This window comes from Centruroides vittatus, unplaced genomic scaffold (assembly GCF_030686945.1).
Source record: "Centruroides vittatus isolate TY-2023 unplaced genomic scaffold, ASM3068694v2 scaffold_3293, whole genome shotgun sequence".
NCBI lineage: Eukaryota > Metazoa > Arthropoda > Arachnida > Scorpiones > Buthidae > Centruroides > Centruroides vittatus.
The window spans coordinates 1,033,583-1,048,243 of NW_027122702.1; the positions used below are offsets into that span (position 1 = coordinate 1,033,583).

The 14,661-nt window shown below is 27.8% G+C and overlaps 1 protein-coding gene across 2 annotated transcripts in view; it reads right to left on the reverse strand.

Moving 5' to 3' along the window:
* The window catches only part of RhoGAP68F (Rho GTPase activating protein at 68F), a 50,269-nt gene that overhangs the window by 4,162 nt on the left and 31,446 nt on the right, over window positions 1-14,661 (reverse strand). For both annotated transcript variants that reach the window (XM_067286230.1, XM_067286231.1), the window contains exons 6-11: window positions 10,967-11,053; window positions 9,394-9,492; window positions 8,438-8,557; window positions 8,275-8,351; window positions 8,018-8,095; window positions 5,979-6,107 (exon numbers count right to left, since the gene is read on the reverse strand). In XM_067286230.1, the coding sequence (XP_067142331.1) occupies window positions 5,979-6,107; window positions 8,018-8,095; window positions 8,275-8,351; window positions 8,438-8,557; window positions 9,394-9,492; window positions 10,967-11,053 (590 nt within the window). The remainder of the gene's footprint in view (window positions 1-5,978; window positions 6,108-8,017; window positions 8,096-8,274; window positions 8,352-8,437; window positions 8,558-9,393; window positions 9,493-10,966; window positions 11,054-14,661) is intronic.

Below are 14,661 nucleotides of genomic sequence, written 5' to 3' on the forward strand. Positions count from 1 at the left end.
AATGGGGGTCATGTGTATCTTCAGTAAGGTCAGATTTAATGACAATTTTACTCATTATTAGCATTTGCAATTTTTTTTATAAAACTCATCCCTATCCTCAAAATTAATCATTTTGCCATTTTATAATAGTTACAAATATAAAAAGTTTTTTAAAATAAAATATCATAGTGAATGGTGCCACCAAAATTTTAAATGTTGCCAGGAAAGTTGAGCAATTCATTGTTGGTTTATGTTATAATGTTGGATCTTGGTTGTATTTAAGACTATAATAAATAGTTCTTAAACTTTACTAAACTATTAATTAAATACATTACAAGTGGACATACATGTGGTAAGTTGTATGACAGACGACTGACTACCGATGCTCTTGTTGGCCGCTGGTGTCGCCACCAATACATATCGTAACACGCCCCCCCTTTTTTTGAAAATACAAACATTAACAATATAGTATGTTTACAAATTTTATGGACTTTCGTCATTCTCAGTAAAGGAAAATCTGCAAGGCTTACTTATCTGCCTGCCAGAGCGGGTTGTCAGAACTTGGGGCTGTGCTGAGACTGCTTCAGTTATTTTGTCAGGTTCTGTTTGACTGTTCACCTGCTCAGGAGTAATTGGACTAGATATAGGCATGCTGTTAACTGTATCTTTTATTTTCCAAGTTGGCATTTCTGTTGTTCTGGAGTCTTCAATAAATGATGTCTGTTTCTTCTATAGTGAATTCCATCTGGTGTTGTAATGACATATGTTCTAGGCATCAGACCAACTTTGACAACAGAAGCAGATGACCGAGGTTCTTTTGGACTCTTTCTATAGTATACTTCATCACATTCCTTTAAAGGAGATAATATTTCAGTGTGCTGGTCATAATAGGTTTTTGCTCTTCTAAATTTAATGCAGGCATGACATTGTTCTACTTTGTTTTTTATATCGACATTTAAGTTTGGCCAATATACAACACTTCTTGCTTGTCTTTGCATTTTTTGATGCCTAAATGACCTTCATGAATAACGTCTAATATTTTGGAACGAAGACTTAAAGGAATTACAAGTAGACGACCTTTAAACAATAAACCATTGATGACATGTAGTTCTTGACGTATATTAAAGTAAGGTTTTAATTGACAGTCAAGCTTGTTTCTTGATGTAGGCCACTCTGTAAGACAATATTTCATAATGATTTGGAGATCTGCATCCATCAGGGTCACTAGTTTAATCTCTTCTAGACGTTCAGGGGACACTGCAAGATTAGTCATCAATAAGTTTGCATGTATACAGAGACCTTCCTCTAGAGAATCCTCTGCATTGGGTAGATCTACTGGAGCCCTACTTAAAGCATCTGCTATGAACAGGAATTTGCCTGGTTTATATGTAACATTCAGATCATATTGTTGCAGATTCAGCATCATACGCTGTAGATGCACTGGCACTTCAGACAATGGTTTCTTAAATAATGTCTCCAAAGGTTTATGAACAGTTTCCACAATGACCCAATGACCATAAATATATTGACGAAAACCGGTTACAACCATACTGAATTGCATACAGCTCTTTTTCTATTTGAGCATAACTCTGTCAATGACTTTGATGAATAGGCTATGGGTCTCTTGTTTTGTAGTATGACTGCACCAACTGCTGCCTTTGAACTATCCACAGACAATGTTAAAGGCTGATTAGGATGGTAAGTTAAGACTGGAGCATTGCTTATTAACTCTTTTAATAGTTGAAACTCTGACTGCTGTTTCTCTGACCAATGAAATGCTATATTATTTCTTAACAATAGACATAGGTTGACTATTTTATCAGCTAAGTTATCAATGTAAGATCCCAAATAATTTACCATTCCCAAAAAAACGTTTAAGTTCTGTTATATCCTTTGGTGCTGGTATATGACATATTGCACTAACTTTAGCTGGATAAGGACACATACCATTTTGACTAAAAATGTGACCTAAATACTTGACTTCTCTCATTAGAAAATGACACTTATCTTTATTAAACTTTAAATTAATTTGACGAGCTTTTTCTAGAACTTTTTGCAGTATTTCGTTATGGGATTCTAATGTTTGACTATAAATCAGTATATCATCAAGATATATCATGATTCCTTGTATGTCTGAGAACCAGTCAGTCATGATTTTATTGAAAATTTCTGGGGCACTTGACACACCATAAGGAAGACGCTTAAATCTAAATCTACCAAAAGGCGTATTAAATGTGGTTAACCTCGAACTGTTTTCACTCAGTTTTATCATCCAGAATCCAGACTGTGCATCTAAAGTTGAAAAATACTTAGCACCAGCTAATTTTGACCTCAGTTCTTCTACAGTTGGTAATGGATAATGACACCTCTTTATTGCTCTATTCAGATTTCTTGGATCTAGACAGACTCGCAATGACTTATCTTTCTTTTCAACAATAACGACTGAATTTACCCATTCGGTAGGCTCACTTACTTTTGCTATAACATCTAAAGATTGCATACGTTCCAGTTCTTTTTTAAACCTTTCATTTAACATAAACAGTATTTTTCTATCACTAACAGCAGTTCTATCACTGGTACTATGTCTTTGTTAACAGATATATCATATTCACCTGGTAGACAACCAAGACCCTTGAATACATCTTTGTACTGCAACAGGACTGACTCATGATTATTGATTTTAAATACTCTTTTGACTAAACCTAGTCTTTGGATTGTAGGTAGCCCTATAATGGTCTGACTATCAGTATTGGTAATTACAAAATGAATACTAGCTGACAAATTATTATTGATTATACCATTGACTAACACCATTCCCAAAACTGGTATATCGTTTCCTGAGAATGACGCAAGCCTTACAGCCGTAGGTTGTATTTTTCTAGCAATTTTAAACTTTTATAATTTCTTACTGACATTACATTAGCCTGAGCACCTATATCCAAATTACATTCTAACACTTTGTTATTAACCTTTAGTTTTAGAAACCACGGCTCACTTAACCGATTGTTATAACTGCTAATAGATCTAATGACAAAGAGATCCGACTTATTACTATCATGGTCACGATCATCACTAACATTAACATATTTTACTTGTCTAGTACGACAACATTTTGCATAATGACCTACTTTGTTACAAAGCTTGCAGACAGCATTAGTAGCCGGACATTTATTTTGATGTACCTGTCCATAATGTGTACATAATAATTGATTGTCCTGACCCGTTTGACGAAACCTCGAGAACTTTGCCGATGACAATTCTCGATGACCACCTAAGACTGTCCTCCTCCGCTACTTGTTGCTTTATTTTGTAGATTTCCATGACAAATGTTGTTGTGATTGAACTTTTCGACTTTGAGTATCTGAGCATCACTGTTCTTTTCAATCTGCTCCGCCTGATGATGAGTAATTTTGATGCTTTCAGCTATGCTGATGGCCTTCGTTAAGGTTAAGCCTTCTTCCTGAAGTAGCCTAGCTCTGATGACTTTATTATTTGACAACAAACCAAAAATAAACATGTCTCGGACCAAACTCTCTCGGAGATTATTGAACTCACATGTTAGGCTTAGGTTCTTAAGTGCAGTTACGAAGTCTTCGATTGACTCCTCTTGTTTTTGTCTTCTGGTCAAAAAATTATATCTCTCAATCGCGAGATTAGTTTTAGGTTTACAATGTGACTCAAATTTTTTTATTACATCCAAATATTGACAACTGTCCATATCCAAGTTAAAGGAATTGAAAACCTGTAATGCATCTCTCTGACAAAATGTAAAAATATGGTGACTTTACGGGAATCACTTTCACTTTCTAAATTACTAGACCGCAAAAATATTTTAAATTTCTGATACCAGATTGACCAGTTATGAGCTAAATTTCCTTCTAATAATAACAATGGAACTGGATTGCCGCATAGTTCCTGTTGACCACTTAAATGGGACAAAGTTAAAGATGGCTGACCTGCGTTACTGACCAGTGAACTCATTATTTCGAGCTGCTCTAGTAGGAAGATGACGATGACTATAATTCTGACACCATGTTATAATGTTGGATCTTGGTTGTATTTAAGACTAGTAAAGTTTAAGAACTATTTATTATAAACTATTAATTAAATACATTACAAGTGGACATACACGTGGTAAGTTGTATGACAGATGACTGATGCTCTCGTTGGCGGCTGGTGTCACCACCAATACATATCGTAACAGTTTATTATAATTACAAAGACTAGGAACAGATGGTCTTTACTGAACAGAGACAGTTGGCCTCTGTAATAAATAAATATTTTCAAGCACAGACATAAAGGCCTCTTTTGTTATACCCTTAGTGTGTATAAAATGAGCAATAGCTTTGACTGGTATTAAGAAACAGCTTGTGAAGACAACTATAATAGTTTCATACAATGAATATAATGTTCATACCAAAAAGACAATGTCTAACTATCCAAAGATCTGAAATTTTATCTAATTAATGAGTCAATAAAAATGACAAAAATCAGTTTACAGTTAGTCCTAAAATTTAAACTAGAATCAACTTTTAAAACAATAATTTATTCCACTGCTTACTAGCTATATCTTTGTAATAATAAATTTTTTTCAATTTTTAAATAGAGTTTTGTTACTTTATCTTGTTATACTTTTTAGACTAGGACATCATGCATCTTTGTTGTATTGTGATAGAATTGAGGCAGAGCCAGAAAGAAACGATTCCTGCACCTGTTAGGCATAGAGGAGGGTAATCTTTGTACCTGACGGAAGCAAACAGGCAAACTTTGCACTTGCTAACATGGAGAGGCGATGCAAGAAGAAAGCCATCGATGGCGATTATATTGTTCTTGAATCGCCTCTCCGTGTTGGCATCAATTGCTTTCTTCTTGTGTTTTGTTTGTTTTTTGCATTATTTTCCATTAGGTGCATGCAATGCTGTTTTTATTTTAGACCCCTAGGCATAAATTCCATTAGGCACACTCAGTTGCATCACTGTAATACAGTGACAATGTATTACAGTGTAACCATATATCAGAAACAAAATCATGGACTCCTGTTTTTTATATTTAAATGACCCCCAATTACATTTTCAAATTCCTCAAAGCAATTAACAGAAAGTGGTAAAGTTTTATCAAAATTGGCCCATTAAATTTTGAGAATGAACTCAATTCTATAACCCCATAGAAGGTGTGCTAGCAACCATGAAACATCACATGACAAAGTTGCACAATTCATGTGATATCGCTTTGTCGCGTGTGCTTGTGATACTTTATACGATCGAAAACAAACTCGTGGACCTCTATTTTTTATTACATTTTTGGATTCCTCATTGCAACTAATGTAAAATGGCAAAGTTTAATCAAAATCAATTGAACAGATTTTGAGAATGAACACAATTCTGTAGAAGAGGCTTCACTATTGCTCTGCCTAAAAAATATTTCAGATATACATGTGTATATCTAAAATATTTTTTTACTGCATTGCATAATTTTTGGAATTTGAAATTTTGAATAATTATACATATATAGGATTACTGTTTTAATTTTTTATGATGGTACAATAGATACTAATTGAGAAAGTCAATTTTAATACACATTGATAAATTTCTACCTACCATATTTACTTGAATGTAAGACACTTTTTTCAGGTTTTAGTATCTCTTAAAAGTGTCTAGTATCTATTGCAAGAAATCTACCAAAAACAGCTGTTATGATAAGTATATAATAGCACAAATTGCAATAAATTATAATCAATTACTAAAATGGATTAGTAAGTTTTAAATTGTTTGAAAATTTTATATATAGTTTAAACATAATTGAAATTCTTTCAACATAAACATTTTTGTGTTAATTATCCTAAAGCAATCATTAAATTAAGTTAACAATTTTAAATAAACTATGTTATTATTAATAACTTATAATTATAATTAGACTAATTTTGTTTAGAATAAGAAATTTAATTAATAAAATGACATTATAATTTATAGTATCAATATTTGACTGTATTTTTGAATTACCTTGAAATGTCATTACATCTTCATATAAATCAAATGTCAATAATGGTTCTTCCAATTCTCTGAGAAATGACTTCAGTATCACAGCTGGAACATGAATGTCACTGTAATCTTCAAAGTTAACAGGTTTTCCTAAAAAAAATTTCAGATTCATTTTATATACAGATGTATTTTATAAATCTTAAGGATATATTGAAATTAGAAATTAATATTAAAAATTTTTAAATCACAAGTAATTTATTTACTATAATGCTGTAATAAAATTACTAAATTTTTTTATAATTAAAAAATATTTAATATAAAATATCCTAATATTAAAACTAATATCATTTTTATTAAATCTAATTTAATGTTATATTCATGAATAATTCATCAAAATAGTCATTCATAAATGCTAAATAAACTTATTATTTTTACAATCATCATTTTCAGTAGAAATATTTCATCACTATTAGACTTCAAAACTAAAAAATATTTTATATTTAGTAATCATATTTTTGCAATTTAAAAAATACATTATTTTTTAAAGATAAGAATAAAGAGTCAGATATCAAGCAATAGTTTGCAATATATACTCCTTTGTATATATGCATTGCATTATACTGTATAAGTCAGTGTTTCAGTTACTTAGCAATAAAATTTAATATTTTCCTGTTTTTGTGAGAAAGAGCTAAGCATTTAAAAATTTATGTATTACAGTCAATGATCTGAATATATGAAATCACATGAATAACTGGTCATTTATGACATTTTCAGACTGTCTGAGCAATGATCTGAGTAGACAGGGCAAGGACATCAATCACCCTCTTGTAGGCAATATTGGCAATGTGTTAAAACAACAATGCATCAATGCTGCTTTAGATAATGTGAACTGTCATTGCAGCAATCACATTCCATATAATGTAACCTTATTTTATGTTATTTTAATTCCTGTTCTGATCTTTAAATTTTAGATAATAGTGAAAAATGGAAAAAAAGTTTTATATTAAGTTTTAATAATCAGTGAGTGAGAAGACGAGAGACAAAAAGTTTAAGTTCTGATGAATACAACAAAAAAATTGAAGCACTATGGGATAAAAAAGGTGTTCTTGCCAAGTAGCAGACAGGCATTGCAACTCAAAACATAATTCAGGCCACAGTTATTTGAATAAATAAGATTAAATTAATACACACTAAACTATTTATTTATCCTGTAAGCCATCTTATCCAGGAGATATAGGTCCTACACTATAGTTTATGCTTTATTTAAGTTTATATTCATTAATTTTTTTTAAATGATAAGACGCAGTCAAGTCCCCAAAAAATAAATATATAGGGTTATCCTGTGTTGCATAACTAAATAAACCTCTTTAATCATAAGTATGTAATGTTCTAGAAAAAAATTAAACAACAAGAAACAATTCACTATATTGACATTCAACAATAACTAAGATCATTTATGTTGATGCTTGCTCATTGTTGACAACACTCACCTTAAAAGAACACGATGTTTAGCAAAAGAGATAAATGTTTGATGTGCTTCGACAAATGACAAGAATGTTTGGTCAAAGTAACATGACAATTGTGGTTGTTACTTTGGTCATTCAGGTAAGTGAATGGATATTCATGTCATTTTACACTTCACACCACTAATTGTAACAAATACATAATTTCATAAGATGCATAGTCTACATGCAATTTGATACAATATTCACATTTATATATATACATATATAAAATATCCGTGTTCAATATCTGTTACTATATTCTGCAATGTTATAGATTTTAAAGAATAATTACTGAACTAAACTTTCATATGAAAAAAAATAATTCTAATTTTGAATATATTCTTAATTAGTATAATTGATATTATAAATTTATTTAAATAAGATATACATTTATCATTAGTATTGATATTGTATATTCATATACAATCTATATCAAACACTTGTTATCAGAAAAAAATATTTATTTCATATCTTTTCAAAAAATTTGTCAATAATTTGTGTTGATTTCATTAATGATGACAATAATAATTTTTAATAATTCGTAATTTTTAATACCTTCATTAAAAAGTGCTTGCACTTCATTCACAACTTTAGTACTTGCAGACCGTCTGAATATTCCTTCAGTTTCCAAAGCTTTTCAAAAATTTATGAAATAAAAAAATAAATTTTAGAAGTATCCTATTAAATTCTACTTATATAAAAATTTACATTTAGAAAATATATATTGTAATTTAAATAATTATTATTTAATACAAAATGAAATCACAGAATTTTTATTAATATTTATTGAAAGTTCAAAAAAATCATTTTACCACTATCACTGCTTAAGTAAAGAATGCATTCTTTAACAACTCTTGGAATTGGATCTCCATTATTATGATCTTTAATGCTTAAAATAACAAATTTATTAAAAATTTCTTGATATTTAATTTACACAACCATTAATAAGTCTTTAATTTTTATATTAATACTTACAATTGAAGAGAAACTTGAAATTGTTGAGTATCAAGAACTGTTGGAGGTACATGAAAAGTACTAGTTGGAGAAGAAAGAAACCAAGAACCTTTGGCAGCTTCACATAATTTTTTATCATGCCTACATATATCAAAACAAGTAATAATATTTATTTCATTTTTTAAATTGATAAAACAAAAACCATTTATAAACATTTAAAAAAATCTTAATTTATAATACTTTTATTTTTTACTTTTACTTTTACAATATTTTATAATTTTGTATCAAATATATATTGAAATATTTTAAAATTATTTAATTTAAATCAGTGAAAATGTCTATTAGTTCAAAATTTATGAGCATTTTTCTCCCGGCATATGTCAATTTAAAAATGTAATAAGAAATAGTTAGTTTTATTAATTATCATAATTTTATATCATACATTCTGAAGCCTGATATATATAGATACATAACCAAATGATCATCTCAAATTATCAGGCTATAAGTCCACTATTTAATAATTGAATACTAAGTAATTTGTCACTAGAGGTAGACATTAGGCACCATCTCTTGTCTAAATTAATAATTATGATTTTAATAATTTATTAAATAATTTTAGAATCATCTGGAAGAAAATAACTGGCCCAGGACAGGGCTTAAACCTACAATCTCTGCTTGCCTTGCAGTACACAGCCAGTTCTATACTTAATATAATTTTTCATCATCAATAAGCAAATATATTTTTGAAATATCACAGATGTTAATATTAGTTTAATATAACTATCCAATGATAAAATATGATATTTGAATCTACAGTAGAATTATTTCTACACAAATGTTCTAGTTCATAAATTTAATAAAATGAATATGGTAGTTGAAGGGTTTAAAGGCATTTTTATATTTGAGAACACATTAACAAATAAAAGGAAACTATTCAAAAAACAGTTTATTTATCTTAGTTAATGTAAAACACTTACTCTAGAACAGGTTTAGGAATAGCTAATTGTTCAAAGTGAAGATGATGTCTTAACTCATGGAGATAATTTACATACATCATTTTCTTGCCAAATTTTACACTAAAATGATAAAATTATAAAATTAATAGATATAAAGACAAATTTAAATATCAAATTTTCTCACAATTGTTTAAAATAAATTGTTATTATTTATATTTACACTATATATATTAATTATATTTAATATCTATATCTGAACCAAAATTCAAAAACACTGCTATATTATACTTCAAATATAATAAATATAATAATCATTGTTTTTGTTTTTCTTAGGAATGGTATTAACATTAAAAATGAACTACATAAAATTATAATCCCATGATATGTTTTCTTAGAACTATTTATATTAGAATTATTAACATCATTTCAAGACATGGCTCTTGAGATACAGTTTCATATTTTTGTGGCTATGGCAATCATACAAAAATCTCTCAAGAAATCATGTAGTCATATTGCTGTTAAATGCAATGATTTGAAAATATAAAAGAAAATTATAACAGATCTGTTAAAAAGTACATTAGAGGCAATAATTACTTTTTAATGTTTTATTTCTCTGAATATGAATTTTTATTCAATTTTCAATTCAATTCATCTTTATTTGTAATAGGCCTTGGCCTATTACAAATAAATATGAATTGAATTGAAAATTAAAGAAATATGTACAGAACAAAAGATGGTACAGGAATTTTGTAAAGGCAAAAAAGAAAAGATATTTATCCGAACTTAACGATAGGCTGATAGAAGCTAAGGACTCGAAAGTATTCTGGAATATCATAAATGAATTTTTATTATGAAAAAAGTTTGTATGCTTTCATTTTATAAAGTCAAAAGCAATGATTCATTTCAATTCAATAGCACGATTCATTTTATTTTTACATAGCACATAAGTTATTACCATATAATTATTATTAACCTTTCATGAAATTTATATAAACACTCAAAGAAATATTATTTTGATTTAAGCTTTATTATTTCTATGCTATTTTCATCTTTAATAATCCTAATGTTTAATACTTCTTTTTATAACTAAAAAATTAGCATTTTATTTGAGAGAGAAATATTTTAATTAAGTATTTTATTAATTAATATATATATATATATATATATATATTTAATTATCTAAATAAAATGTATCAATACTGTTATGTATCACTTCTGTGTTGTGTATTTCAGTAACTAATTATGCTTCTTCTAGCAACTTAAGAAGAAAAAGAACCAGCAAAAATTTGAAGTAAAGTTTAAGTACTGAATATAAATATAAATAAAAATGATGAAAAATACCAGAAATAAAATTTAATTAAAATACAATCAACCAAATTAAATCACAAAGTATTAATTTTAAATTGATTTTAATTACTTAAAAATTAGCATAATTGTCTATCATTATTAGTTAAATAATTTATTTTAATTACATTTCGTCATTAAAATGATTCTAAATAAATTTATTAACTAAATAAATATATACTGTCAAAAATTCAACAAGTAATCCATTCCATTTCATAAAATTATGACCTAAAATTAAAATTACACAAACCTTATAGCAGGTCGAAAAATTTGCCACACAAAGCGGATAAACTTTGTCGGGTGGACTAGATATAATGCTTTAAGATTTTTCTTGTATCTGTAAATAAAAAAAATGTATATAATAATAAAAATTATGTGACAAATACACATTGCAAAAATCATCTGATGTATCTAAGCCAGTCATGAGCATTCCCCAGTCCCCATGACTTTGGCAACACAATTTTATTTTCTTGATTTTTGTCTCATGCCATCATGCAATCCTAATTAAGCTGATATTCATGACAAAGAACATTCAAACTAATCCTTGTTTAGTGAAAAGATGAGAATAAACTATATATTATTAGTTTACATATCATCAGAATATATTATTTTAGTCTACTGGCAGTTTTAGAGTATATTGTCTCAGCAGCCTTAAAGCCTGGTACCCCATAAAAAAGTGTATGCAGCTTGCTGGAAGCCTACACTTTTCCCTTGCAGACCTCATCCAGAAAAGATCATTTTTTTGTCATTGAATTAAGCAATTCACATTAAAGAACATATATGTATTCTTTATCAAGTCCATATTTTGGCATTGATTGATCAGAATAGACAAAAGATGGTGGCATATTTCCCATTAAAGCATTTGGATTTCTTAAACACTCCGTAGACCAGTGACCTTGATGACTTCTACAGCATTGTTCTTTACTTCCTATTACTAGTTTAGGCCAAACCTCAACTGTAATTTTTGATCCCATAAATTCTACATTATTTAGCAATTCACAATTGCACTTTTAGCCTCCTTTTTACTACAGATATGAACAAATTTGTAGTTTTTGATAACCTCACATTCTTCAACTTTTCTGTACTTTTCATATAGAATATCTTCCAGCCAAATTGGGTTCTAAATATAACAACAAAAATAAAAAAAGAAAGAAAAACCATTTTTATCTATGACATTTTTCTCTTCTCTGCTAGAAACACACACTAAAATTAACTTCTTTGATTCGGGTTGCTATTTCTTTTGTTTTCTCTGATAAATTCCTAGCTTTGAAATTGGTTAATGCAATGTCAACTTTTCAAGTTAGAGGAAATAATTTTTTATCACAATTTTTAAAGTAATACATTTAGCAGTTTAAATTTATTCTCCAATATGCCAAAGCTTATTTTCTATTGCATATTCTACCTAATGACATACCTCTTTTCAGAATATAACAGACACTTTGCAATTATGTTTATGAAATATTTTTAGAATACTTTTTTTTATTTCTTTTTCAAAATGATTTTATTAAATAGCTTATAACAATTTTTTAATTTTGTTTTCCCTTCTGAATGTATTGGTTAATTTTTTAAGAGTTTTATGTTATATGATATTTTTCATATTGTAGATAATTGTATACTTTCAAAATGTCTAAAAAATAAAACAACAAAGAATTGTCACTTATTGAAAAATTTTTTTAATAATAAAGTTTCACACAGTTAAATTTTAATATAAATTTATTATTATTAAGTTTCATTCACATTAATATATTAAAACCTATATTTAATATATTCATCTGAAAGAAAATGGCATTACCCTGCAGAAAACTGCTAGAACAAAAATAAAATCTTCATATAATTCACAACCCCATATATGCTGCATCTACAAGGACAGCTATGGCTTCAATAGGTGAGAATTTCAATAAAAATAGTAAATTAAATCATGGCAGACGTTATTTAACATTTTATATTGAAATGTAATATTGTGACAGTGGCGAAACACCAGAGGACATTTTACCATTTTTGCATATTTTATTGCGGAGGCAGTAGCCTAGAATAGAAAGTCGTCTTCGTACTTTTTGTAAATTTTAATGGACTATTGACGGTGTGCAATGACAGAAACGGAAAGCAAAGACAAAGTTTTTACTCTTTGTGAATGCATTGTATTTTACATTTTATATTTATTAAATAGGTGAGAATTTGTGACAACATATTACACTTTTGCATTTAATTAATTCTACATTGACAGCACTCATAAGCAGAGTAATTATAGATCTTTAACATCTATTAAATAGAATATTTTTCTACATGATAAATAAAAAGCTTTTCTTTACAGTAAAAAACAAAATACAAAAATACTAAACTTTTTATAAACATTTAAAGTTTATCAGAGCAGGAAGTCTTAAGAACAATACATCTGCAGAGTAGTCACTTGAAACTTTAATATCTGATCAAAGAACAGATAAAAGTATAAGAAAAACATCCTGGTTTGAAGAAAAAAGTAAAACACAAAATATATCACAAACAAGTAAAAAGTTCACAGTTTGCATATATAAAAACCAGTGAAGTAATTCACTGTTTTAAAGAAAAATCTGATGAATTTTGCTACATATTTTTATTAGTGAATATGATTTAACATAATTCTTTTTTAAATAAATAAACTTTTCTAAAGAAATAATGGACTTACATACTTTTACAGAAAACAAGTAATTATTTATTAAACTACAAAACTTTTAATGAAAAAAAAATTAATAAACCAGCAGCATTTAAAATTTTGGTGGCACCATCCACTATGATATCTTATTTAAAAAAACTTTTTATATTTTTAACTATTATAAAATGGCAATAACCTTAATTTTGAGGATAGGGATGAGTTTTATAAAAAATTGCAAATGCTAATAATGAGTAAAATTGTCATTAAGTCTGACCCTACTAAAGATACACATGATCCCATTATCTCCCTCCCTTGACCTTTAGCCAAAATTTAATAGCATCAATCCCCCTAATAAGCAAACCTCCCTGCAAAATTTCAGAAATTTTCAACAAAAAGCACAGGCATTATTAAGCTTCAACAAGGATGAACAAAATCATGCCCCCTCACTTACTAACATCCATACATACAGAAAAAAACCCAAATTTTTTTGCATTTCTCAACATTTCAAGGTGTCCTAAGTCCAAAAATGTAAAAATTTGGGGATCGTTTTTTTGACCGATTGCCAAACTTTCCCTCTGTTATATATAACAGCCGGAAAAGTAAAAATCAAACAAGTATTAAGTAAAAAAACACTTTTCAAATTTATTGAAAAGATTTTCATAGTATTGCAAACTGAATAAAGTAATAAATCATTATAAATTTAATTACTATTCATTAGTTAGGAAATTTTAAAAAAATTACTGTAATTTTTAATTTACTAATTAGCTATTTAAAAACCAATAAAAATTGCAGTTTTTGGAATTTAATAATAACCTTTAAATGATAACAATTTTTAGACTTTAAAAGGTGTAAAACCTGAATTTTACAAGCCTAAAAATTATTGTTTTAAAATATTTTTGTAAAGATATCTTGAAAATTACACTTGACATTATTATAAAAATTATAAAACATAACAAATATCTAGTTTGTAAGAATAAATACATTTATTCAATTCATAAAATAACTTAACAAATTTATTTATTATAAGCATATATCATCATCATCAACACAGCTGAACTTTTACAGATGTATCAATAATTTTATACTAACAACAGAAATTATAAATTCATTATATATTAATAAAAAAGATTTGCCATTCTGGTTTCTTGTTTGATTAATAACTTAACCAAGCTTACTGACATACAATATTGACATTTATTATTTTGTAGTTTCAGTTTTAGAAACTATTTTATAAATTTTATAAGTGTTAAAGAGCTTATCAAAGTAAAGTAAAAATATTCCAATTCAAAGAATTTTAAGTTTGAATTTTGTAAAAG